This window comes from Acomys minous (genome assembly GCF_964271855.1).
Source record: "Acomys minous genome assembly, chromosome: 13".
NCBI lineage: Eukaryota > Metazoa > Chordata > Mammalia > Rodentia > Muridae > Acomys > Acomys minous.
The window spans coordinates 80,201,255-80,226,272 of NC_140495.1; the positions used below are offsets into that span (position 1 = coordinate 80,201,255).

Here is a 25,018-nt window from a genome sequence, read left to right on the forward strand (position 1 = left end):
TGACTTAATAAGCTTTGTTTTAACTCTCAAACTGGAATCACAAAGATTGTAGTAACACAGCATAGGCCCCATAAAAGCCATTTGTTGAGCTCACACATCTGTTCAGAGCATCTGTGGCATGGCTCGTCTTCTCATTGCCACAGGGAGTTTGTCCTTGGCACAGAGTTACCTGGTATATGTTGAATAATAATAATAAAGACCTTTTTAACAGGATCTTATCACTGTGTGATGCCTCTGTGTGTGTATGAACTATTCTAGGCTCTGGAAGCCTGGTCCTTCTACTGCCACATGGTGCCACAAAGTGTTTTGGCGATTAATGACTGATAGCAGCGTACAAAATGTGGGGGTTTGGTTCAGTATAGTGTTTGGGTTTAATATACAAATGCACTTGTTTCCAGGTGGGTTCCTGGGGGTTGTTTGTTTGTTGTTTTGTTGAGTATTGGGAAATTTTATGTTGGTCTCTGACTTCTGCAGATCTTTAGAGTTGTAGAATTCTGATGTTTCAAGAAGTTACTTGCTAGTGGGTAATGTAGGAGAGAAAACATACCCTGAAGAGTTGGCAAATATCTCTCCAAGTTCACAAACTTTTACAGAATCTTACAGAAATATGTTGTGTATTTTAATATAGCATAAAGGAGTCTTAATTGATTAGTATGCACCTATGAAATATCAAAGTGAGTCCACACGGTAGCCGAACTCCTACAGATTCCAGAATAGAGCCGTAGCATGGAAGGGGACGCGTCTTTTCTGTCCTTTGTATACATTGCATCAAACTGTTTTCTAGAACCTAAAAGCTAGTGTCTGGTGTTTGGGAAGCTCAGACTCTGAAGGATGTGCGTAGGTGCCGGGCGTTTCAACAGAGCCATCGCTTACCGTTCAGATTCCCGTGTGGCACATGTTCAGTCACGGCTCATGTCAACAGTTCAGCTCTTCTTGTCCCAGCACACGGCTGCCTGGCAGCTGGAGCCCTGGTTCCATGAAGAAGTTCTGCTGAGTGCCTGTGACACAGGAAACTGCCTGTGCTGTAGCGATACGATGAAAGCGGGGCTTGCAGATGGCCCATAACTTAATTTCCTTTTCATTACAGGCACTTTATAATCAGTATTTACAGTTTAAAGAAAAAGAAATTCCACCAAAGGAGACAGAGAAATCAAAAATTAAGCGACTATATAAATTACTAGAGGTGAGCCAAATACTCTCGGTATATTGAAGCCTACAGTCTGAGTCGGTTTCACTTCTTTGCTTTACCTGAATTATTTTGTTTCCTTAAGATTTGGATAGAATTCGGGCGTATCAAACTCCTCCAAGGTTACCATCCGAACGACATAGAAAAGGAGTGGGGCAAACTCATCATTGCCATGCTTGAGAGGGAGAAGGCGCTCCGTCCTGAGGTGGAGAGGTAGGGGAGTGTCTGGCCTCAGTGTGCTGCCTGCTGCAAGGCGGGCTCCGCTCTCACCCTCTTACAACTTTTGATTTGCTTTAATGGTCGTGTTGTTGTATTTTCTTTCTTTCTTTCTTTCTTTCTTTCTTTCTTTCTTTCTTTCTTTCTTTCTTTGTGTGTGTTCACGTCTGTCTGGCACTTTGGATGTGGAGGTCAGAGTCCAACCTTGGTCTTTTTCCTCAAGAGCTGTCTCTCATGTTTTATGAGAAATGGTCTGCCACTGGGATCTGAGGCTCACACAAATTACATTTTCCATTTCCTTGTTGGTATGACCTTGGCTACGTCTCTGGGGTTTTTGTTATTGTTGTTGTTTTGGTTTGTTTGTTTGTTTTTCCCATTTCCTTATCTAGAAATGGTAACAAGAACTCTTAAAGAATAAATCAGTGACTATGTAGAGGACCTTGTAGGTTGGATTGCTGTGTGGAGTCTTAGCTAATAAGGTGTTACAATTAAAAAAAAACAAAAAAACAAAAAAAAAAACCAATACACCCAGAAGTCTTACTCAAGGGGACCTTAAATTGTCACCAGGGCCCAGGTTTGGAAGCTCACAGTTTAGAGATTAGCTATTTTGTTCCTTGTTGAAGCTGTACAATATGGCAGTTGAAGCACTTGTGTTTAAAAGGCAGCGGAGGCTGGGGTGGAGCTCAGTCAGTAGACTGCTTGCCTAGCGTGCACAGAGCCCTGGCCCATCCCTAGCACCACATAAAACTGCATGCCACAGCGCAGGCCTGTACTTCGAGCATTTGGCAAGTGTAGGCAGAAGAATTAGAAGGTCACAGTCATTTTCCCTTGGCTGTGTACTGAGTCAGAGACCAGCCTGTGCTACCAGAGACCCTGGGTTCCCTTTCTACCGTGTGCTTTTTAGTCCACTAAATTATCACTCCCCATTTGTTGTTCTATGGCCCTAGCTGCACCCCACTGCTCAGGAACCACCAACCTAGCCGAGTACTGGGGTTCTGAGCCAGGGCGTCAAACTTCTAGGCAGTACACTCTATTGAGCTGCGTGCCCAGCCGTGTCATGTGCACGTACTTCCTTGTGGCTGTTGTCCTACAGCCCTGCTGTAGCATGTGGGGACACGCGCTGTCTGCCCTTCCTCCCAGGGGAAGGCATGTGTGCTCAGGCAGCTTTCTAGCTGCAGAGCAGGCACTCTGGCTGCCCCTGGGGAGCTCTGCTGTGCTGGCTTCCACCCTCCTCTCCTCCCAGGGTACCACTCCGTTCTTTTGGCAGGGAATCTGTTTTGCTTCCCTCTTTCTCTTTGCTCCTAACCCTTCTCAGACTTCAGCCTCCATATTCCTTCCAGTACTATCCCCAGCTGGGTCACATGCCCTTTTTTATGACTAATTATTTATGAGTGTTTCTCAGATTGCTTGCCTTGGTTTGTAATTTCATACTTATTCATGTTTCGTTCAAGCCACCTATTTCTTAGGCATTAGCTCTAAGAATATGGAGACCAGGCCATCGTTTTGGGTCCCTTACTAGTGCTTTTGCTTAGTGCCAGGCACGTAACAGAGACACTCAGTGTGTTTGTGTTCTCAGTGTCTCACACACTGACTTTCGTGCAGACATGGAATAATATATCAAAGATACAAAGGCAAGTCCTCCTTTCGAACTGTTATTACTAGTTACACGCTTCTTAAAACACAAAGTTACAATGTCTATATAAGTAGAGCATAAGACTCAAATTGAGCTTCAAATGCTAGGACTGCAGCTCTTACAGATGACTGACATGAGATATTAAACTAAAATCATTTGAATTAAAGATACGGGGAAAAGATAGGTTTGCAGTCACGGCAGCAGGAGCTGGATCTTCATGTGTGTCTTCATCCACTTTGTATTGCTATAACAGAATGCTGCAGACTGCATAACAACAAGGGAGTTTATTATCTGGGGTTGTGTTATGGTAGAGGTCTACTCTAAGCCCAGCACTGGGGAAGCTAAAACAGGAGCACGGAAGGTTGCAGGATAGCCTGGTCTAAAATAAAATGTTGTGTCTTGTGTTGAGAAAGAGAGAGAGAGAGAGGGAGGGAGGGAAGGGAGAGAGAGAGAGAAGAAAGGAGGAGAGAGAGAGAGAGAGAGAACAGGAAATTGGTAATTGGTGACTCAGAGTGTGTAGAGTGCTGGCCCCGGGTGAAGGCTTCTGTGCCACACCTTCCCCTGGTAGATGGCTAAAAGGCCATGAGGAGAAGAATGGATTTGGGTGTCACGTGAGGACCAGACAGGCACAGGAGAGAGCAGCTGCTCACAGAAGCAGGGTAGCCTAATGGCTAAACTCCTTTCTGTCCACTGGCGCAGCAACCAAGCTGCTCCTTTGAGAATGACATTAATTTATTCATGAGGGTTGAGCCTTTATGATCTAATCGCTCTTAAGCACTTCACATTCCCAGCATGCTGCACTGGGATCGTGTTCACAACACATGGTGCTTTTTAGATACATTCAAACCACAGTAGGATACTAATGAAAGACAGCAGCTGAGAGTTCAAGATCCGGGAGCCAGTCTATTCCAGATTAGGTTTATTACTTCAGCCTGGCAGTCATGTGCTCTTAGACTCATTCTTAAATCCCTAGGCCTCTTTTCCTCATCTGTAACAGGAGGTAACAACACCTATCACATTTGGTGGTTATGAATGTAAGATGAGGTTGTGCGTGTAAAATGTCTAGTTTCCTGGTACATGTCAACTGTATATGAGGTGTAGCTGTTCCTGTTTTTAAATGTTCTATTTTACTTGGTAAATGCCTTTTGCAAATCAAAACTCACAGCAGTGAAACATCAGTTTGGCTTTGTAGTGTTGGATGTATTTAGGAGGTTGGTTGGGTATAAGCCTTTATTTTTCTTAATACATTTTTTTTGGGGGGGGGAGGCAAATTATGGCTATGTGGCTTGGAGTTTGTAGAAGACAAACAGGAAAGAACCGGTGTTCTGGAGCCCTCTGCTATTCTGTATGAAGGAAAAGCAAGCCCAGACACATCTGCAGTTACTGAGCTAATATTCTGCCTCAAGTCTTTGGCTTTTAGACTATGAGCTGTAGTGGCTAAGAAGTAATACTACCAAGAGGGTCCCTCATACGAAGAAAGCAAATTTAACATATTTACCGTTTTTAATGCAGTGAGCAAATGACAGGAAAGTAAAAAACAACAAAAACAACAGATTTGTTTCTCATTAAATTCTCTTGCATGCTTATTGATTATTGACTTACACATTGGCATCTGGCCTTGTGCCATCCAGCACATGGCATCTGGTTGCAGAAGTCTGGCTGTGATCTGAGCCTGGTGCCCTTCTCGTTGGCACTTGGCATGGTGATAGAATCACCTTCACTGTCGATTCCTGGGTCCCTGGGTACCTGAGTTGTTTTTTAGGTGGTTACAGCTTGATGACGCTTAGTGAAAATATTTGGCATAACTTTTCCAGTGACGCCCAGTCATCCCGCCCTGTCTGTACTTGCAGAGCTTTAACGCAGTCTACAAAAGGCAAACCTCAGCAAGCAAATGGATGGCTGCAGGCATGATCCTTTTGAATAGTTATCAGCATAGTACTTGCAGGGTATTGCATATGCATGTTGAAGCGTATTTAAGGATCCCCGGGAGCCGCGCGTCACTTGAGCTAGGCTGCCTTTCACCAGGCAGAGGTTGCGTTTTCTCCGGTCCTCCTTTCATGGTCCCAGGCTATCATCATTTCAGGACTGAAAATGCAGAGCAGCAGCTACAGCTACCGTAGCAGCGACTCTGTATTCAGTAACACCACTAGCACTCGGACCAGTCTAGATTCCAACGAGAATCTTCTGTCCGTTCATTGTGGCCCCACACTGGTCAACTCTTGCATTAGCTTCGGCAATGAGTCCTTCAATGGACACAGGTATGGAGGCATCTGTGTGAGGCTGTCTTTTCTTCCTCGGCAGGAGTCTTTTTTTTTCAGGGCTGGTGAGCTCTTTGACTTCAAAAAGAAGATTTTTTTTCCCCCTGTCTTTCCCTTTTAGGTTGGATATGCTGCAACAGATTGCTACCCGAGTTCAGAGGGACAGCGTCGTCTGTGAGGACAAACTGATCCTGGCCCGAAATGCTCTCCAGTCTGTAAGTTGATTTCAGGCGCCAGGGCTTGCTGTAGAGGGTGGGGTGCACTTGGGTAGACTGGAACTGGTCCTTGACTCCCGTCCTCTGCGGAAGCTTCGAAATATCATGATTGACATTTTCTCTCTTGGGAGGCAGTGAGTGAAAGGAAACATATTTGAACCAAAAGAGATAAAGCCCAAATGGGCTTCTCTTCTAACACTTCTGAGGCTTGAAGTTTAAAGGTAGCTTTCGCCTCTGTTTTACAGACTTAATGCTGAGTTTTTTCCAATGTAGGATTCCAAAAGGCTGGAGTCGGGAGTGCAGTTTCAGAACGAAGCAGAAATTGCCGGGTACATACTTGAATGCGAGAACCTTTTGCGCCAGCACGTGATTGACGTACAGATTCTGATCGATGGGAAGTATTACCAGGCGGATCAGCTGGTGCAGAGGTAGGAAGCATCCTGACTTCTTGTCAGTAACTGTCTCACAAGAACATGATGGAATATACACTGTGAAGTGAACTCTTAAATGTGGATTCTAATAGCCTGAGGAAACTAAGTAGAATCAGCATTTATAATAAATGCAGCATTTTCTGTCACAAATACTGGAGTCATTAAAATGAATGTTTCAAATGTCTATATTTATTTTGAAGTATTTAGTATATTTATGTGTGTCTTAGGACGTGGACTCAAAGTCAGAGTGAATATTTAATTAAGCATAGGTAAGGCCCTGAGCTTGATCCTCATACTTCCCAAATAATAATAATAATAATAATAATAATAATAATAATAATAATAATAATAATAATAATTTCAACATTAGAAAGGGGAAAGGTCTAAGAAAAGTTCTCATCTTCAGTTAGTTTTGTTTACTCTACCATGAAGATGATCATGACCAAACATTAGAAATACATACATGTATGAAACGGTGAAGCTATGTATGGCAGCGCCCAGATGGGTTCCCAGCTCTTGGAAGGCTCAGGTGAAAGAGTCATAAGTGCAACAGTAAGTCCATAGCAAGACTCTGCCGCAAGGAGGAAAAGGCCATCAAAAAAAGTGAGCAGCAGACACAAAACCCGTCTGAGAGGATCATGGGAGCAGAGAGAATCGAGTGTGACAAACTGTGTGTACATATGACAGTAAACTTTGTAGATCGTGTTTAAGCCAATAGATACTCTCTATGTAAATCCCAAGCAGACAGAATCAGAAAAGCTCATGTTCATGCCAGAAATATTTTATAAGAACTCTTATTCTCCTAAATCTCAAGTAATAGAACCATTATCTTATAGTATATAATTTTGTTCCTTATAAATGATGGTTATAAAGACTAATACTGTGGAGAGGTCTCATACTATGCTAGTCAGTAAAAACGAAACATGAGGCAAAATTTTACCAAGATGGTTTCAACAATTTCTTTCTTTTAAAACAATGTAGGTATTTATCAGGCAGTGTGGGTTTGCAGAACAGCAGGTGAAAGCGGAGCTCCTGCGTGCCTTCTCCGCCTCACCTTGCCGGGAGCATCTCGCAGTAGTGGCACATGACTCATACCATTGCACAGCTAGTATTGGTCCACCAGCTAGAGCCAGCAGTGTGCACCCGCCGTTTCTGTCACACCTCACCCCTCTTCCTGGCTTTCACAGGGTCGCAAAGCTGCGTGATGAAGTTGTGGCCTTAAGGAACGAATGCTCCTCCGTGTACAGCAAAGGACGCATGCTGACTGCAGAACAGACAAAGCTCATGATATCAGGAATCACTCAAAGTTTAAACTCAGGATTTGCACAGACCTTGCACCCCAGTCTGAACTCAGGGCTCACCCAGAGTTTAACACCTTCCTTGACCTCTTCTAGTGTGACTTCCGGCTTGTCATCGGGGATGACTTCCCGCCTGACTCCATCTGTCACTCCAGCTTATACACCCGGCTTCCCTTCAGTGGTAGCTCCAAATTTCAGTTTAGGAGTGGAGCCAAATTCTTTACAGACTCTGAAGCTAATGCAGGTCCGAAAGCCTCTTCTGAAGTCATCTTTGCTGGATCAGAACCTGACAGAAGAAGAAGTCAACATGAAATTCGTTCAGGATCTCTTGAACTGGGTTGATGAAATGCAGGTAACGTTTACCTCAGTTGTCCAGTCTTACTCTGGAAACTTCTTCCTTTTTGTTTGTTTGTTTGTTTGTTTTAAACTAGTATTTTCTACTTAAGGTGCAGCTGGACCGCACTGAGTGGGGCTCAGATTTGCCAAGTGTCGAAAGCCATTTAGAAAACCATAAGAATGTTCACAAAGCCATTGAGGAATTTGAATCTAGCCTTAAGGAAGCTAAAGTTAGCGAGGTATATGAGTTTGGTTTTCTTTAATATTTTATTGTAGTTGGATATTATTTTCTTTTTACATAAAGATTCAGTAATTCAGTAATTAGTGTTAGTCAGAACTTGAGAGCCCTAACCTCCATGTCTTTCCTCCCGTATTTTAGATTCAGATGACTGCACCTCTGAAGCTCTCTTACACAGATAAATTGCACAGACTAGAGAGCCAGTATGCGAAACTCTTGGTAAGTTTTTTTTTTCCTTTTTAATTTGTTTGCTTTAAAATTTCTATTTCCGTTATGTCTGTTTTGCTAATGATCTGATTCTTACAATGGTTTTCCTTAAATAGAATACATCCAGAAATCAGGAGCGGCACCTTGATACGCTTCATAATTTCGTAACTCGGGCAACTAACGAACTTATCTGGTTGAATGAAAAGGAAGAGGAAGAAGTTGCTTATGACTGGAGCGACAGAAACACCAGTGTTGCGCGGAAGAAAGGCTACCATGCGGTGAGTCAGCCTCGCACTACAGTGCCAACGCTGGACCTGAAGGAGCTTGCCGCTTCTTCCTATACGCTGCTGCTGCTCTTCCTTCTCCTCCTCCTCCTCCTCCTCCCCTTCCTCCTCCATCTCTTCCTCCTCTTCCTCCTCCTTTTCTTCCTCCTCCTCCTCTTCTTTTTCTTTTGGTTTTTTTGAGACAGGGTTTCTCTGTGTAGCCTTGTCTGTGCTGGACTCCCTTTGTAGACCAGGCTGGCCTCGAACTCACAGAGATCACCAGCCTCTGCCTCCCAAGTGCTAGGATGAAAGGAGTGCACCACCACTGCCTGGCTTCTTATATAGTTCTTAATGCTTCCTCACCAGGAACTAATGAGGGAACTGGAGCAGAAGGAGGAAGGTATTAAAGCCGTCCAGGAGATTGCAGAGCAGCTGCTTCTAGAAAACCACCCAGCCCGGTTGACGATAGAGGTAAGATAGCTAGAGTTCTCAGCTGAGTTCTGATGTATTTACAACCTTAAACTTCTTTTGCTAATTAAGAAGAAAAAAATCAAGCTACTAAGTGTTTATTATAGTCTGGTTCAAAAATAACTTCCCCAATCAATCTGCTGACCCTTCCTTTCACCACCTCTTAGGATAAAGGTAGCAGCTTTTTCTTTAAAAAAGGCCCTGTGGAGCTACTTGTGAGCGAATTCATCTGATGGGGATGGGAGGGTGTTCTGTGTTAGCGCATACATTTACCTGTGTAACAAACAAAAATGTAGCTTAGTTTGAAGGAGCAAATAATATCATATGTTACAACTAACTGTGCATCTACAAGAAAGCATGCCTGACCACAACTCAAGAGCTCTGGTCATTCCAGAGGGAAGCAAGGACGTGCTTTAGCGCATCTAGAGCTCCCTCTTCTGGGAGGCAGGGAACTGCACCTTCTGTAAAGATGGCTGTCATAACTGTGATGAGCTAGCTGGTCGTGCTTTCCGCTGTATTTATTTTCTTCATGGAGGATGACGCTCTACTAAATAGCAAGTGTTCAAGTAGATGAGTGTTTAAATTTCATTATAATATCTTTAAGCCTAATAATTGAATCGCTACAAAAGTATGTGCTTCATTTTCTGCCCTCCCCAAATCTTCTGTAGCAGAACACAGAAGAAAGCTACAGATCTGTGTGTCTGTATTAACATACATTGTAAAGCTCAGCAATGTAAAAATCCAGAAATGGGGAACACTAGGATGTCAGGGTTGGTGACCAAGGAGCTGAGAAAGGGGTGAATTGTATAAGTAGAGGGGATATCTTATATTTATTTCAAATATAAGGTTTTCATATGAAGTAGCCATAATTTTTCCTCATATATTAAGAAGAAAATTGAAGAAATTAAAAATTTGAGGACAACTAATTTTAAAGCTATATGTTTATATTTGAGACTGCTTGTATAAGAAATAATTTCTCATATAAGAAAATACTACTCCAGTTTTCATGATTTTTTGTCCAATATTTCTTTTTTTGTATTTGTTTGGATAGTAGAGTGTTTGCCATTTGAAGCTGTCCATGCAGAGCTGGGCATCATGGCCTGCCCAGCCTATAATTAGAATCTGAGTCAGCAGGATTGGCAGAAGCTTGAAGATAGCCTAGGCTATACACTAAATGGCATTTTGTCTAAAAAGAAGAAGGAGGAGGAGGAGGAAAAAAAAAAAGAAAAGAAAATAAGAAGAAAAAGAAAAGAAAATACTATAAATAAATAAACACATCAGTATTTGCCATGTGGGGGATCAAACCATGCATGGCCTTGTTCAGTGCATTCATGGCACATGTTCGAGACTGACTAGCCCTCTGTACCTAATTGATCTGCCCAGTTTTCATTGTGTGCTTTCTCTCTAAGGCGTACAAGGCAGCAATGCAAACACAGTGGAGCTGGATCTTGCAGCTCTGCCAGTGTGTGGAGCAGCACATAAAGGAAAACACTGCATATTTTGAGGTACGTGCATAGTCAGCGCTGTCACTTGAGCTGAGGTGCAGAAATACTATAAAGAAACATATGGGTAACACATGGGGGGAACAAACCAACACGTTCTGTACAGGGTATAAGTACTAGTTCCATGTCTTATAAAAGAAGGTTTAACTGTTAAGGATAAAAATCCTGTGGCTGAAAGATGGCTTAGTTGGCAAGTTGTTTGCCCTGAGCTCAATCCCCAGAAACCACACTTTTAAAAAAGAAAGAAAAAGTGAGCTGTGTAGGCAGGAGGGTCCCTGGGGCTCTCTGGCCAGCCAGCCCAGACAAATGAGAGAAGTCCAGGGTCAGTGAGAGACCCTATCTCAAAATAATAGGGTGGACAAATTTGAAGAGCAGCTAGTTGTTGACTTCTAATTAACACACACACACACACACACACACACACACACACACACGTGCATGCACACCTGTATTCGTGCAGAATGAATCTTCTGAAAGACCTTTAAATATTGTAAAAATCATTTTACAAATTTGTCTCATATTAAGGAAGGATATTTATTACAGAGTTAACCAAATAAAGACTTCATTTTATTCTTTAGAAGTTTTAATATATATTTTTAAAATTTTACCCTTACTTAAAAGATTGGTTGAACCCTAAAGTAGAATAGACTTTCAATCAATCAAGCCAAAACATAATGCATAACACACATGCACACTTGGAATAATTAGTACTCATCTGTAGCCGTCCGAGTTCAAAGCCTATTTTCAGTTCTAAAAAGGATGGTGCTGTTGTTACTTTGTGCTTTGATTCTGTTCTCACTTGTCAGTGGCACATAGGGTGGGGTTGGGGGAGGGGTGGGCCGCCGCGGGCACCTGCATTTAACAACTCTGTGCTTTCCTGGCATGTAGTGTACTTCAGCTGCCACATTTTATCTCCCCGTAGTTTTTCAACGATGCCAAAGAAGCTACTGATTACCTAAGGAATCTGAAGGACGCCATCCAGCGCAAGTACAGCTGTGACAGGTCCAGCAGCATCCACAAGCTGGAAGACCTGGTGCAGGAGTCCATGGTACTCACGTGGAAACTGTGGGTCCGGCCGTACATGTACTGGGGCAGATTATCATTTTGTTACCTGTGTGTGTATGTGCAGATTTGTGTTACATCCACACACCGTTGTCTCATTCAGTCAAGGCTTTAGTGTGGGTAGCTCTCGATGATGGCGTTTGCCTCAACTGCTTTAGCGGTATGTGTGGACAGTAATTCCACACGGACATCTTGGGTAGACACTGTCTGCACTGCTCAGGCTGTTTTCATTTCTGGAGATGTAACAGCGAGGAAAACAGGCAGGAGGAATTGCTTTCCCCTGTGGTACCTAGATAGGAAAGGGCAGCTTCACGAGAGTACACTATATAAACAAAATGTCTGTGGAACATTACATAGGAATAGTGTCAAAGGGGGAGGGGGCAGGGAAACGGACAAAAGAAGTGATCCAAGAGGAGGTGTGAGTCGTGGACAGTGTAGTCCAGTGGTCAGGGCATGCTTCGGTGATGAAGGTTTTTTAAATCTGTGTTAAGTGCCTATGGAACGGGGAGTTTGAATCACTAACTTTAAAAACTCCGCTGTATTCCCTGACCAGGAAGAAAAGGAAGAGCTGCTGCAGTACCGCAGCTCAGTGGCGGGCCTCATGGGGAGGGCCAAGACGATCGTGCAGCTGAAGCCAAGGAATCCTGACAATCCACTCAAAACGTCCATCCCGATCAAAGCCATCTGTGACTACAGGCAGATCGAGGTATCCCTGATCCTCAGAGCAGACCAGGTTCTGCTACTAATCAACATGCTTTTAAAACGCCTCCTCGTTAGAAGGCTTTTCTCTGTCTCATAAAAAAAAAAATCATAATAATCCTCAAGATTGTGTACGGAAGAAGATGGGTTAATGGTGACCTCAGCTTTCCTCTCTCGTTTAAAACCAGATTACCATTTACAAAGACGATGAATGTGTTTTGGCAAACAACTCTCACCGAGCTAAATGGAAGGTGATCAGTCCTACTGGGAACGAGGCCATGGTCCCATCCGTGTGCTTTACTGTTCCCCCACCAAACAAAGAAGCAGTTGACTTTGCCAACAGGTTTGTATGCTTGGGGGCCTTTCTGAAGGTTAAGGAAGCCACCAGTACTTTTTTCAGGGACCCACAGGACTGGAAGGCTCTAGAGCTACATAGGAAGTCATTTTAGAAAGGAGGGGAAAGGCTCAAAGTCTGTGGCTGCCTGTATGTATTTCAGAATTGAGCAACAGTATCAGAACGTCCTCACCCTGTGGCACGAGTCTCACATCAACATGAAGAGTGTAGTCTCCTGGCATTACCTCGTCAACGAAATCGACAGAATCCAAGATAGTAACGTGGCTTCGGTGAGTATGAGTGTGCACAGTAGCCCAGCGTGTCCCAGGGTGCACCCTTGACAGGAGTGGGGTGAGGCTTGCATTTAGTCTGGAGTGGGCAGAGCCCAGCAGAGCCGCGCTGACAGGGTTCAGCCAGTGCTGTGAGGGCCCGTTGCAGCTGAGGCCCGCTGCCCTACAGCTGAGGGAGCACTGTGGGTCCTGCCTCCCTCAGAGCTCACTGGAGGTCAGAAACTAGAGCTAGGTGTCCCAACAGACAGAGTGGGTATATTTTAATTTCATTTATTGAATTTTATCAGTGTTCCTTACTTCTTTTAATTAAAACTTTATTCTTAAAAAAAAAAAACTTGCAAATGGGGAAAAAAAAAGCCATACCCCCAAGTTAGCAGACACAAAGTGTGTACATCTCAAGGAATTCTGTGTGGTTAGGACCGACATTTCTGAAGCCATCCGGTTTCACATTCTATTTTACGTATTCATCATCAGACATCTTTTTAATTCACTTATCCATCACCGAAACCTGAAAATCCATGTCAGAGTTGAAACTAGAAAAACAATTCTATCTTCTCTCTTGACTCCAGCGTCCTTGGCCTGCATTCCTCCTTCTTTACTCCCGGCGTTCACCGTTTCTTGTTCTTTCTGTATGGCATACTGCACACACATATGCATTTGTTTTCTTACCTACATATATATTATAGGTTAGGCTCCATACATGAGGGAGAACGTGTGCCTTTTATCTTTCTGAGACTGTGACCTCCCTTAATATTTATATATTCTACATCCTTCCATTTTTTCTACATTCTTATATTTCAGGTGTAAACCTGAAGTAAATAAAAGAATAATTTCAGATGTTTCTTTTAACTGTGAGTAAGCTGAGGCATACCATGACATCATTTGCTATCTGTCCCTCTCAGATGTAACTCTTGGCACTATGTCATTAATCGAAGCATCTTTTTTTTTTTCTTTAGATAAAGACAATGCTGCCTGGTGAGCACCAACAGGTTCTCAGTAATCTCCAGTCTCGTTTGGAGGATTTTCTGGAGGATAGCCAGGAATCCCAGATATTTTCAGGCTCAGATGTAACTCAGCTAGAAAAGGAAGTGAACGTGTGTCGGAAGTATTATCAGGAGCTTCTCAAGTCTGCAGAACGAGGTAAAGCTGGAGACGCCGCCTGGTTATTTCCCAGCAGGCCTTTCATCTAGGCTTTTTTTGTACTCTCATTAGAAACCTCAGTCTTAGCTATATTGCACCAGCTGACTGTGATATGTAAGCAAGATGAAAATGTGTGCATGAGAGGGGGTTAGGACTCAGGAGCACGTGACTTCATGCATGAAACCCCAGGTTCAGTCTCAGACCCATGATAACAAAATAAACTTGTGAGGTGAGAAGATGCTACAAGGTATCATTAATTTCTAAACAGTGAAGTAGCCAAGGATGCCAGCCTCAAAGGGGGCACATGAGGAATTCCTACCTCATCCGTGCAAAGCGTGTGTGTGGGGCTCTCCAGGGCAATACTCAGAGTGAAGCTCCCTAGGGCACGCCCAACATTTGAATATTTTCCCATGCTCAATTTTACACAGGAGTTAAGGCAACATGCTTCATTCCGTTAAGTTTTCTCTAATATAAATCTTACTCCTAACTCTTCATACTATTTAGAAACAAGTTATTAGTACTATTTTGTGTTTTAAAAAATTAAAACATTAACACATTCCTTGACTGCTTTTTACTTTTGTGTTATTATTTAATTCAGTGGTTAACTGATAGCATATAATTCATATTTTTGTGAATATGAAACGGTAATATATCACTTCCTTTGGATATTTCGGTGATAATTTGGTATTTTAAATGACCTTAGGGAAATTTGATTAGTCCTTTTTTAAGTTTGAGAGTTCATGTTTTAAGATTTCGGTTTTAGGGTTAAGTCCTTAGGATTTGTATCTCCGTAAGAGCAAAGCTGCTGTACTGAAGCATGCACAAGCACTTCCTGAGAGGCGCAGTTTCTCACTGAGCGTGGTGTTTACCTTCACAGAGGAACAAGAGGAGTCAGTGTATAATCTTTACATCTCGGAAGTGCGCAACATTCGGCTCCGGTTGGAGAGCTGTGAGGACCGGCTAATTCGGCAGATCCGGACGCCCCTGGAAAGAGACGACTTACACGAAAGCATGCTCAGAATCACAGAGCAGGAGGTAAAAGTTACACGTGTGTTAGAAAACCACCAGGATCATCTCCTCTCGGTGACCGTGAACGTCACCTTCTGGTTTCCCGCACTGTCAGCTACGACTTCAGCTCCTCACTGAGGTCCAGTTGTGCGTTTCCTGCTGGATGGAAGCTAAGGTCTTGTAACTCAGGTCAGCCTCTGAGTCAGTAAACAAAGGAGCGTGTGCCCTCCCACCGCCCTGGTGGGCCTCAGGGGAGTCATTACAGGCCTGCTGTGTGCAAAGGCGTAGGTCCGGGAATGAAGCTTAAAGACAGTACTGATTATCAAGGTGAAATGCCAGCCGTCTGTTTATTTGGTAAAGAAAAAGTTATAGGGATGCTTACGTTGGTAGTAAAATGTAAATGTGTTTTTAAGCTGCTGTAGGAAACATACCCACTTGGGGTTGTTAACCGATAACCTCCGTTTGTTCCTCTGTACTAGAAACTGAAGAAAGAGCTGGAGCGGCTTAAGGATGATTTAGGGACCATCACAAATAAGTGTGAAGAGTTTTTCAGTCACGCGGCAGACTCCCCGTCCGTTCCCACTCTGCGATCGGAGCTCGGTGTGGTCATTCAGAGCATGAGTCAGATCTACTCCATGTCTTCCACGTACATAGAGAAGTATGTGGGCGTGTCAGCGTCGCGGCGGCCTCGCGCTGATTGGTTCCTGCGAACACTGTGTTTATGCTAAGAGACTGGATGGATGATGTTTCTCCAGCTTGGGGGGGGGGGGGTTGCCTTAGAGATTACCGTCATCACACATTCCTGTTTCGCAGCTCTCCTTCTGTAGACTTCAGGGGTTCCGCTCATGCCTGGCATAACCTAGGGACTGTCTTCTGTTGGAATCTGTGTAAATGCCACCTGGGGGCGGGGCGGAGGGAAAGAGTCAACCCATTGCCAGAACTCACAAGGGGCCAGTCAGAGTTCCCATGTCTTGCGTTATAATGATGCTTTTAGGACTACAGTATGCAAAAAGAAACAAAAAAAAAAAAAAAAAAAAAAAAAAAAAGGAAAGAAGGCATTAAATGGTATGGTTTATTTTTTCTTTTTCTTTCAAGGTTGAAAACAGTGAATCTCGTTTTAAAAAACACTCAGGCTGCAGAAGCCCTTGTCAAGCTCTATGAAACCAAACTGTGTGAAGAAGAAGCGGTTATAGCTGACAAGAATAATATTGAGAATTTAATGAGTACCTTAAAGGTAAGAGTCTCACTTCTGGCCTTGCCTCCAGGGTCAAATTTCTAATTGTTTCTTCGGCACAGAGCTCAAGCTTCAAACTTCCAGCACGAAGCACCCGATGTAGAATGTGTTTCTGAAGGCGCTGTCTCTATTTCCTAATTGTCCTGTAAATGACCACGTCCAGTCATTTTCATATAAGTCACTGTTCTGTTGCTGTGAAGAGATATTATGTTATGACCAAGGCAATTTCTAAAAGAAAGCTCTTAGCTGGGGGCTTGCTTACAATTTCAGAGGGTGGGTCCGTGACCATCATGGCAGGACCATGGCAGCAGGCAGGCAGGCAGGCATGGCACTGGAGCAGTAGCTGAGCCCTCACATTTAACCCACAAGCCCAACACAAGAGACCAGGCATGGTTTTTGAAACCTCAGAGCCCCAACTCCAGAGACACACCTCCTCCAACAAAGCCACGCCCCCTAATCCTTCCCAAACAGTCCCAACAACTGGGGACCGAGCATTCAAATATATGTGCCTGTGGGGGCCATTCTCACTCAAACCGCCACCGAGGTGTTCTTGTTTGTGATTTGAACCTTTTGACAGTAGCTTTTTCGTAGTGGATTCATATTGGCAGCAAGATGGATTGGTACTGAAAATTAAATTGCTTATAGTCGATTGAATTGCTTAAAAGGGCCAGTTATTTTAAAATATCAAAGAAGTATATAGAGGGATATTTTGTTAAGATTTTTAAAAAATTCTATATGTATGGATGTTTTGCTTGCTTGTGTTTCTGTGCGTCAAGCCCGCGCAGTGTTCATTGAGGCCAGAAGGGGGCATAGGATCCTATGGAACTGGAGTTACAGATGGTTGGGAACCACCATGTGGCTGCTGGGAGTGGAACCTGGGTCTTTGGAAGAGCAGGCAGTGCTCTTAAAACTCTCAGCCATCTGTCCAGCCCCAGAAGTTATTTCATCACTGTAATCTATATCTATATTTTTTATTTTTCAAGAACAGTGTGTGTGTGTGTGTGTGTGTGTGTGTGTGTGTGTGTGTGTGTCACTTGCATGCCATGGTCCATGATTGGGAGTCAGAAGACAACTTGCAGGATTCAGTTTTCTCCTTCCACCATGTGGATTCTGGGGATTGAACTCAGCTCATAAGGCTTGGTAGGAAGAACCCTGAACCACTGAGTCATCTCACTGGCCCTGTATCTGTATTTCTATATATCAAGCACTTAGCAAGGCTGTTGCAAAAACATTCAAGTTATCACAGTCATTTTAATGTCTGCATTAAGTTTTGGTGTTTGTTTGTTTGTTTGTTTGGGGGGGCATTTTTGAGATAGGGTTTCTCTGTGTAACACCCCTGGCCAACCTGGACTCACTTTGTAGACCAGGCTGGCCTTGGAGTCAGAGATCTGCCTGCCTCTGCGTCCCTAGTGCTGGGATTAAAGGTGTGCGCCACCATGCCCAGCTCTGCATTAAGTTTTAAACAATGGAATTAGACGCATTTAAAAACAGTGAAAAAGACTTTTCTTATTGAAGCAAGTGCCTTGCTTAAAGGATACACTTAATTTTATTGACACACAAATTCTACTAGGCTAGATTTTATGGACTCTTCTAGATTTTGTAATCCTTAATTGAAAAATACAAATTTAGCATGCTTTTTTTTTTAATGTGTGTGGATACATTTCTCTGAACTGTCACCTCTTCCTCCTGCAGCTTTGTTTTTCTTCAATAAGTGGTATAAAGTGTCTCTCACAGTAAATTGTTTTTTTTTTTCAAAGATCACAGCACAAATAGATAATAACCATTTGGTAAGGAGATGCTTGTCACATTTTCAACACCATAGGCTTTCCTTTATCTAGTTGTATGTCACACATTTATGACTAAATGATAGCAGGTAAATAATGTTTTCTGTATAACTTGCTGATACATGTCATGGTGCCCACTGATTCATGTATTCTAGCAATGGCGATCAGAAGTAGATGAAAAGAGAGAAGTGTTCCATGAGTTGGAAGATGAGCTGCAGAAAGCAAAGGCCATCAGTGACGAGATGTTTAAGACGCATAAAGAACGGGACCTTGACTTTGACTGGCACAAAGAGAAGGCGGACCAGCTGGTTGAAAGGTGGCAGAATGTTCATGTGCAGATCGACAACAGGTGGGTGGTGTGCGTGCGTGCGTGCGTGCGTGCGTGCGTGCGTGCGTGCGTGCGTGCGTGCGTGTGTAAAAACCTGCTAGCTCAGGGAGGCGGAGAAAGCACCCAGCTGACCTTCTAGCTGAGCTGACATCTCAGTAGGAAAAGGCCAAAAAAACTAAAAGCCGAAGAGCTTGCTAGCTCAAAGCTCAAAATTCAAAAGCCCCTTCTTCTTATCCACGCTGTCTTAAAAACCCCTCAACTCCAACTCCCTCCTACTCTTTAATCCCTGTCAGCTGGTTTCTTTCTCCACCTCTTGACCTAGGGCAAACTTTATTAAATCTTGTTCACGGAACGCTCTTGTATTAAAGGTGTGTACTGGGGCTGGCTGAGCCACACCATAATCACCTCTTACAATAAACAGAAAGTTCTTGGATTAAAGGTGTGTGTTAGGACTAAAACATGCCAAACAAAAGACGGATTTTTACAGTTCACAATCTCAGGGATTACTATTGGATCAGATATCCTGCAACAGGTGGGTCCCCTTTCTGGTCAATGGATATGTAGGTGGAGTCCCTTTGTTTACAGAGGGCAAAGTCTACATTACCAGGCAGTAAGGGGCATTCCATAGCTAATGTGTTAACTGTAGGATTTCTCCCTAATTACATTTATGTCTTACATATTCTCTTTAGCAAAACATGTAACTAAAAAGGAGCATTTCTTTTCCTTTTATTTAAGATTTGTTTTTTTTTAATTTTGTGGGTATATTTGTTTTGCCTGCATACACACACACACACACACACACACACACACACCTGTGTACCACATGCAAACATGGCCCCTGAAAAGTCAGGAGGATCCCCTGGAACTGGAGTTAGACTGTTGTGAGCTTTCATGTGGATGCTGGGAGTCAAACCTAAGTCCTCTGGAAGAGCAGCCAGTGCTCTTAACTGCTGAGCTATGTCTCTACCTCCAGAAAAATAACATTCTCAACTGTGTATAATTAAAAGTTCTGATTTATCCCGGCATTTGTGTAATCTGTCTTTTTTAAAAGATAGTAATATAATGCTGTAGAAGTTATTACCAACTTGCAATGTTCAAACAAACATGAGTTAACAAAATAAATCATAAGCATATTTCTTGGGCTCTGAATAGCAATCTCTGTTGGACCTTAAGAGAAACTAAGAAATTGAAGTGCCCTGTTGCTAATTTTCATTGATGTTGTAAGATTATTGGAATCACTTGTTCAATGGGAACTAAAAACACTAAAAAATTGGAATTGATTTAGGCTTCATCTTGAAAGAAATAAATACTGGCCTTTCCTACCTTTTTTATGTTTATATAAATATAAAATAAATGAATGCTTTTATGATGTAGTTGCACTCAAGGAATGAAGTCATATTCCTATGTTTTTTTTCCTTTGGAAAATACATGGTGAATTTGTTTAGTATTCTGATTTTAAAATCATAGATATGGCCATTTAATGTCAGTTGATGGATGGTACTCTCTGAGGCCATGTTGAACCATCCATCGAGTTGCCTTCTTCTTCCAAAGGTGACCTCTGATTGAGCAGGCCTCAGCTGGTCAGGATCTGCCAGCTGATTAAAATGGCAGTTAATATTCCTGCTTTCAGCTTTAGTCTTACGTAGTGCTGTAGGAAAACAACATCAGTATGGACTTCACAGGTCTGGGAGGGGAGTAGATTTGCTCACCCCGCTGCTGTATGGGGTGCTGCAGAAGTCACGCCTTAGGCTGCCAGGCTTGTGTGCCCCACTGTGCTTAGTGGCTCTTAGGTCCTGATTCGTCTTTCTCTTCCTGTCCCTCCACCCCTCCTGCTGGAGCCTGTGACTGTCTCACTGCTGTTCTTGTAGGCTGCGGGACCTAGAAGGCATCGGGAAGTCCCTGAAGCACTACAGGGATTCCTACCACCCTCTAGATGACTGGATTCAGCACATTGAAACGACCCAGAGAAAGATTCAGGAAAATCAGCCAGAAAACAGCCGAGCTCTAGCCCTGCAGCTGAACCAACAGAAGGTACACCGGAAACATGCCTCACCTTTCCGTGTTGGAAGAAAAGGCAATCACCTAGGTCGAATAATGATATACAGGAGAATTCTATGCCTCAGCCTGCCTACATTTATTTTTATTTCCTGGAAGCCATTTTGAAAGCATAGATAACGAACAGTGTGTTGGGGTGGTGTTCACATGCCTCATCTTCCTGGTCTCATAGGATGGGTCTGATTTTTCTTGACAATATGGTAGCAACATAGTTTTGCGCTTGCTGCATTAATAAACATGGCCAAGAGGTCGTAGATAGAATCCCAGCCCATCACAACTGGTGGGAAGCAGAATGCTTTAAGGTTTTTGTTATGTCGCTAGGAGCCAGTGATCTCTGACTCTGTTTTGGGTGTAGTGAAGGACATCAGGTCCGCTCTGCGTAATTCTTAGTTCTGCTCTGAAAGCCTCACAGGGCTAGATCGCTTACGAGTCTTGAACGTTTGTTATTCATCTCTAAGTCAAGGCGCGTGTGAGGTATGAGACAGGGAGGCACACAGCATTGAGTAGCGGGGATATTTCTTCCTTCCTGAGCACGAGGTGGAATGGTGTCAAATTCCTCTTTTCCTCTAAACTGTGTTTACAGGCGCTGGTGTCTGAAATAGAGGTGAAACAGAGCAAAATGGACGAGTGTCAGAAACATGCAGAGCAGTACTCAGCTGCAGTAAAGGTGAGAGCTGTCATACCGTAGGCAAACTTACCATTTAACTAGATGGTGCTGTGGCATATTTTTAAGGCAGTTCAGGTCATTTCGTTCTGTTTAAAAAGAGAAAAATCCTCATTTGACCCTTTTTTTATACTTACTAATAATTCTTTGTGAAATGAGTTAGGTGACCACCCCGTGGCCGGTTTGTTTTCTTTATGTCCATGAATGAATGACAGTGTACATGAAAGTTGTTTCTTACTACGTTTCTTCTTTTTAAATTTCAAGTCGAGAGAACATTTAACATCTCCTCAAGAGACACTGTCCTATTGTTATAATATAACGTTGATACTTTCTTAGCTTCCCAGCTCCACAGCTCTGGGCTTGGCATGGAGTAAGTGGAGTATTCTGCAGTAAATGTTTTCAAGGCTTCTAAAGACAATTAGATCTCTGCTGACCACTGTACATGCCTCTGCTCATGTAACTGCCTTGCAAGTATCTCTAGAGTCAAACAGATTTTTTTGAGATTTAGTTTCAAGACACGTAGTGGTAGCACACTCCTTTACCCAGCACTCAGGGGGTCAGAGGCAGGTGGATCTCTGTGAGTTTGAGGCCAGGCTGGTCTACAGAGTGAATTCCACGGCAGCCAGGGCTACACGGAGAAACCCTGTCTCAAACAACAACAGCAACAAATTGAAGTTTCCATCAATCATGCTTTTATTTCAATGAGCTAGTTACCAGTGGTCACTACGGGATGACCCTTCCAGGCTTTGCTTTGACTAATTTGACCGTGTTGCCTCTTTTCTGTAGGACTATGAATTACAGACGATGACCTACAGGGCCATGGTTGATTCGCAGCAGAAGTCTCCAGTGAAACGCCGGAGGGTACAGAGCTCAGCAGACCTCATTATTCAAGAGGTAACCGAGAGAGAAGCACAGAGGATGGGCAGAAAAGAGAGAAACATCTTTTAAAAAAAAAAACAGTTTAACTTTTATTGTGGTAAAACATATCTAATATAAAATTGGCCATTTTAATTATTTTTTAAATGATTTAATGGAATTTTAGTATATCACAATTTTGTGCATTTTGTCACTATTCACCACTAGTACGTTTTAAAAATCACAGAAAGTGCCATAGTACTACATTTTACTAAGTCTCTTTAAAAACTTTTAAAATCAAGATCGTTTATTAACACAGAAAAGAATGTCCTTTGTAATAAAACCCAGAAGGAAGTTATGACTTACTATGGCATAAAAGACAGCAACAAGTTCATTACTCCCGAAGTGTCACTCAGTCTTGGATATGTGTATTCTCCAAAGCCCGTGGGTGGGGTGGGCATCATTCCGAGTTCACTCAACTCAAACTAACAATGATAATGCTCTCATCACTTCTCTCTTGCAGTTCATGGACCTACGGACACGGTACACTGCTCTGGTCACTCTCATGACACAGTATATTAAATTTGCTGGTGACTCATTGAAAAGGCTGGAAGAAGAAGAGGTAACCGTTAACGGTGAACGTCCAAGCCCACGGGAACTGACCTGAGCAGTAGCTGTCAGGTCTGGGGAAGGCAGAAACAGGCTTTATGATCATTTACATAGCTGATAGTGAATATGCAAATAGTTCATTAGACCCTTACACTGAAACAGGGTGAAAGCCTTGGGCATTTGTTTGTTTGTTTGTTTGTTTTAGATTCTCCAAAACAGAGAATCATGTTTAAATTTTTTACTTCAGATAGACTGGAGTATTTGCCTAGTGTGCTTCAGTTCTCAAAAACTCAAAAGCACTTAATGCAGAACCCTAAGATGATAGAGTTAGTGTTATAAATGGTTCTGTTTCAGTAGGAAGATTCTGGCATTTGGACAGAAATTTCTTCAGCTTCCCCACAGCTGAGGGATGACTTCTGTGAAGTGTAGCTGCTGCTCATGTGCAAGCTATAGAGTCGTGCTACACAAACGTGTGTATCTTAAATTAACACAGGTTCTTAAAGAAATAAAATTATTACAAATGAATTATATTTAAAAGACAAATCTAGGCCGGGCAGTGGTGGCACACGCCTTCAATCCCAGCACTTGGGAGGCAGAGGCAGGAGGATTGCTGTGAGTTCAAGGCCAGCCTGGTCTACAAAGCAAGTCCAGGACAGCCAAGGATACACAGAGAAACCCTGTCTCGAAAAAAAACCAAAAAACCAAAAAACAAAACAAAACAAAAAAGACAAACCTAGTAGTCGATATTTGTACCAAAGAATGGACTTTTTTAAGAGCCGTGGAGTTTTAAGCTTTGTGTTTTTGTCAAACAATTATATGTGATATGAGTAAGTATCATTCTGATATAAAGGGCTTCTGCAGCTTTGATGCAGAATTAAAAATTGTCCTGAGGAGTAGGAAGAGTAGGAAGTTACTTGTAAAAACATACTGCATGAAAGCTTATGGGTTCTGTCCTTGAAAGGACTATTTGGTGCTCTGTCCTTTTGGTGGCCTTTTTCTTCTTCATCTCGGAACAGACAAAAGTAGTTACCCGAATGCTAAAGTGTATAAAGGGTAAGATTTAGGGCCGTCCATCACCATTGGACTGTGGAAACTCTGCAGGAGTCTCTGCTGCTTATGGACGGCAAGAACAAGAGGCTGCCAGTGCCTGTCAGAAAGTAACGTGGTTGCTTTCTTAGCTTCTGAAAATGTGACTCTTTTATAAACTACTTTCGTCTGTTCTAAGTTTCTGCACTGGCCCACTAATCCATGTGCCCAAAGCTTTATAACCAGCTTCCTGTACATTTACAGAAGAGGCCAGGGTACTTGCAGCTCTCTTAGCAAGTGTAATGCACTTCCTGCCTCTGAAAAACCTTTCTTATTTTCACTACATTTTGAGAGATGTTATTCCATTTTAAATGGTGAACATATCTTTTAAATATTATATGCAGTTGTTAAACATGAAATCATTTAAGTCCTTTTCTATTCTGTATATTCACACTATATATTTAACTATACACATGTGAGCCAATCAGCTCATTTCCTGCAGTAAGGCAGTTGACAGAAACAAAGATGCTTTCAAAGACCTAAATGCAAATTATTACCAAAACAGTAAAAATTTATAATGAATTGAAAATAAAAACAATATAGTTTTGAAGACACACAAAGACTACAATTTAAAATAAAAGTTAATACCCTTCTGTTTAAGGATCATATTAGTGGAATGTCCTTTAAAACAATGTAACTTAGTCAGGAGACTGGTACTCAGGAGGCAGAGGCAGTTGGATCTCTCTGAGCTTGAAGCCAGCCTTGTCTACAGAGAAGAGTTCCAGGACAGCCAGGGCTACACAGAGAAACCTTGTCTCGAAAAAGAAACAAACAAAAGATAGGCAACTCAAAGTTTAGACCCCAAAGAGTAGTACACAGTATAAGCTGCCTTGAGAGCATGATACTCAAAATCAACATATAGGCAAAGATACATGAAAAAATTCAGAAGTGACCACGTGTGTTAGAGAAATAGAGAACATTGGCTTAGGCCTGTGTTTGATATGGTGAAGAAATTCTGTATTGATCCCTCTGCATAGTAGACCTTTTGAGGAAGTGGTTTTCATGAGTAAGTTTGAAGTCTACAAGATGAAAAATCACTAACTGACCTAAATTATTACAAGTAATTTTAAGCATATGTGAAAACATTCTAGTTAACCAGACAATATAGAATTGTTAATAAACCACCAAAATGACTCCAATTAAGATATTGAATACTTGGCAATAGATTTTATTTTTTGCCAAGATTAGGAGAATCTGACCAAGAAAAAAAAAAAACCCATGATAACGTGGTAAGAGCTAAACTATGTTTCAGAGTACGATTTGATGGGCTAGTTCTCAAAGTAATTGTTTAAAATTAAGGTCTATGTTTTGTTTTTGAGGCAGCGGCTGCCTGGTTAGCCCAGGATGATGGCCTGGAGCTCCAAGTGCTCCTGCCTCCGCCAGAGTCCTGAGATTACAGATCTGTGTCTGTGCCCCGGGAAAACCCTGTGTTCTGCATACACAGCGTTGTCGTGCTCCGAGGGGTGACGCTGACACAAAACTGAAAGTAAATACACCGTTGAGCATAGCGATTGTGATGAGGTTTGTTTCTCCGTGGAGTCATGGTAACAGTCATGGGTAGGTTAGTAAGGGACACTGAGCTCTTAAGCCACAAATTACCAGAGAGCAGGAAATTGAGG

At 42.6% G+C, this 25,018-nt stretch overlaps 1 protein-coding gene across 25 annotated transcripts in view; it reads left to right on the forward strand.

The window, feature by feature from the left end:
• DST (dystonin) overlaps positions 1 to 25,018 on the forward strand; it is a 405,299-nt gene that overhangs the window by 243,543 nt on the left and 136,738 nt on the right. For 22 of the 25 annotated variants that reach the window (XM_084754651.1, XM_084754634.1, XM_084754655.1 and 19 more), the window contains 23 exons: positions 1,088 to 1,183; positions 1,272 to 1,399; positions 5,415 to 5,508; positions 5,782 to 5,936; positions 7,127 to 7,589; positions 7,684 to 7,812; positions 7,953 to 8,030; positions 8,135 to 8,296; positions 8,648 to 8,752; positions 10,159 to 10,254; positions 11,174 to 11,299; positions 11,867 to 12,019; positions 12,201 to 12,355; positions 12,510 to 12,636; positions 13,593 to 13,776; positions 14,654 to 14,811; positions 15,264 to 15,442; positions 15,880 to 16,018; positions 17,958 to 18,151; positions 19,999 to 20,161; positions 20,769 to 20,852; positions 21,636 to 21,743; positions 22,228 to 22,326. In XM_084754651.1, coding sequence (XP_084610777.1) covers positions 1,088 to 1,183; positions 1,272 to 1,399; positions 5,415 to 5,508; positions 5,782 to 5,936; positions 7,127 to 7,589; positions 7,684 to 7,812; positions 7,953 to 8,030; positions 8,135 to 8,296; positions 8,648 to 8,752; positions 10,159 to 10,254; positions 11,174 to 11,299; positions 11,867 to 12,019; positions 12,201 to 12,355; positions 12,510 to 12,636; positions 13,593 to 13,776; positions 14,654 to 14,811; positions 15,264 to 15,442; positions 15,880 to 16,018; positions 17,958 to 18,151; positions 19,999 to 20,161; positions 20,769 to 20,852; positions 21,636 to 21,743; positions 22,228 to 22,326 — 3,375 coding nt within the window. Of the gene's footprint in view, positions 1 to 1,087; positions 1,184 to 1,271; positions 1,400 to 4,938; positions 5,294 to 5,414; positions 5,509 to 5,781; positions 5,937 to 7,126; positions 7,590 to 7,683; positions 7,813 to 7,952; positions 8,031 to 8,134; positions 8,297 to 8,647; positions 8,753 to 10,158; positions 10,255 to 11,173; positions 11,300 to 11,866; positions 12,020 to 12,200; positions 12,356 to 12,509; positions 12,637 to 13,592; positions 13,777 to 14,653; positions 14,812 to 15,263; positions 15,443 to 15,879; positions 16,019 to 17,957; positions 18,152 to 19,998; positions 20,162 to 20,768; positions 20,853 to 21,635; positions 21,744 to 22,227; positions 22,327 to 25,018 lie in introns of those variants that run through there. The other 3 variants (XM_084754649.1, XM_084754639.1, XM_084754648.1) reach the window with 3 other exon arrangements.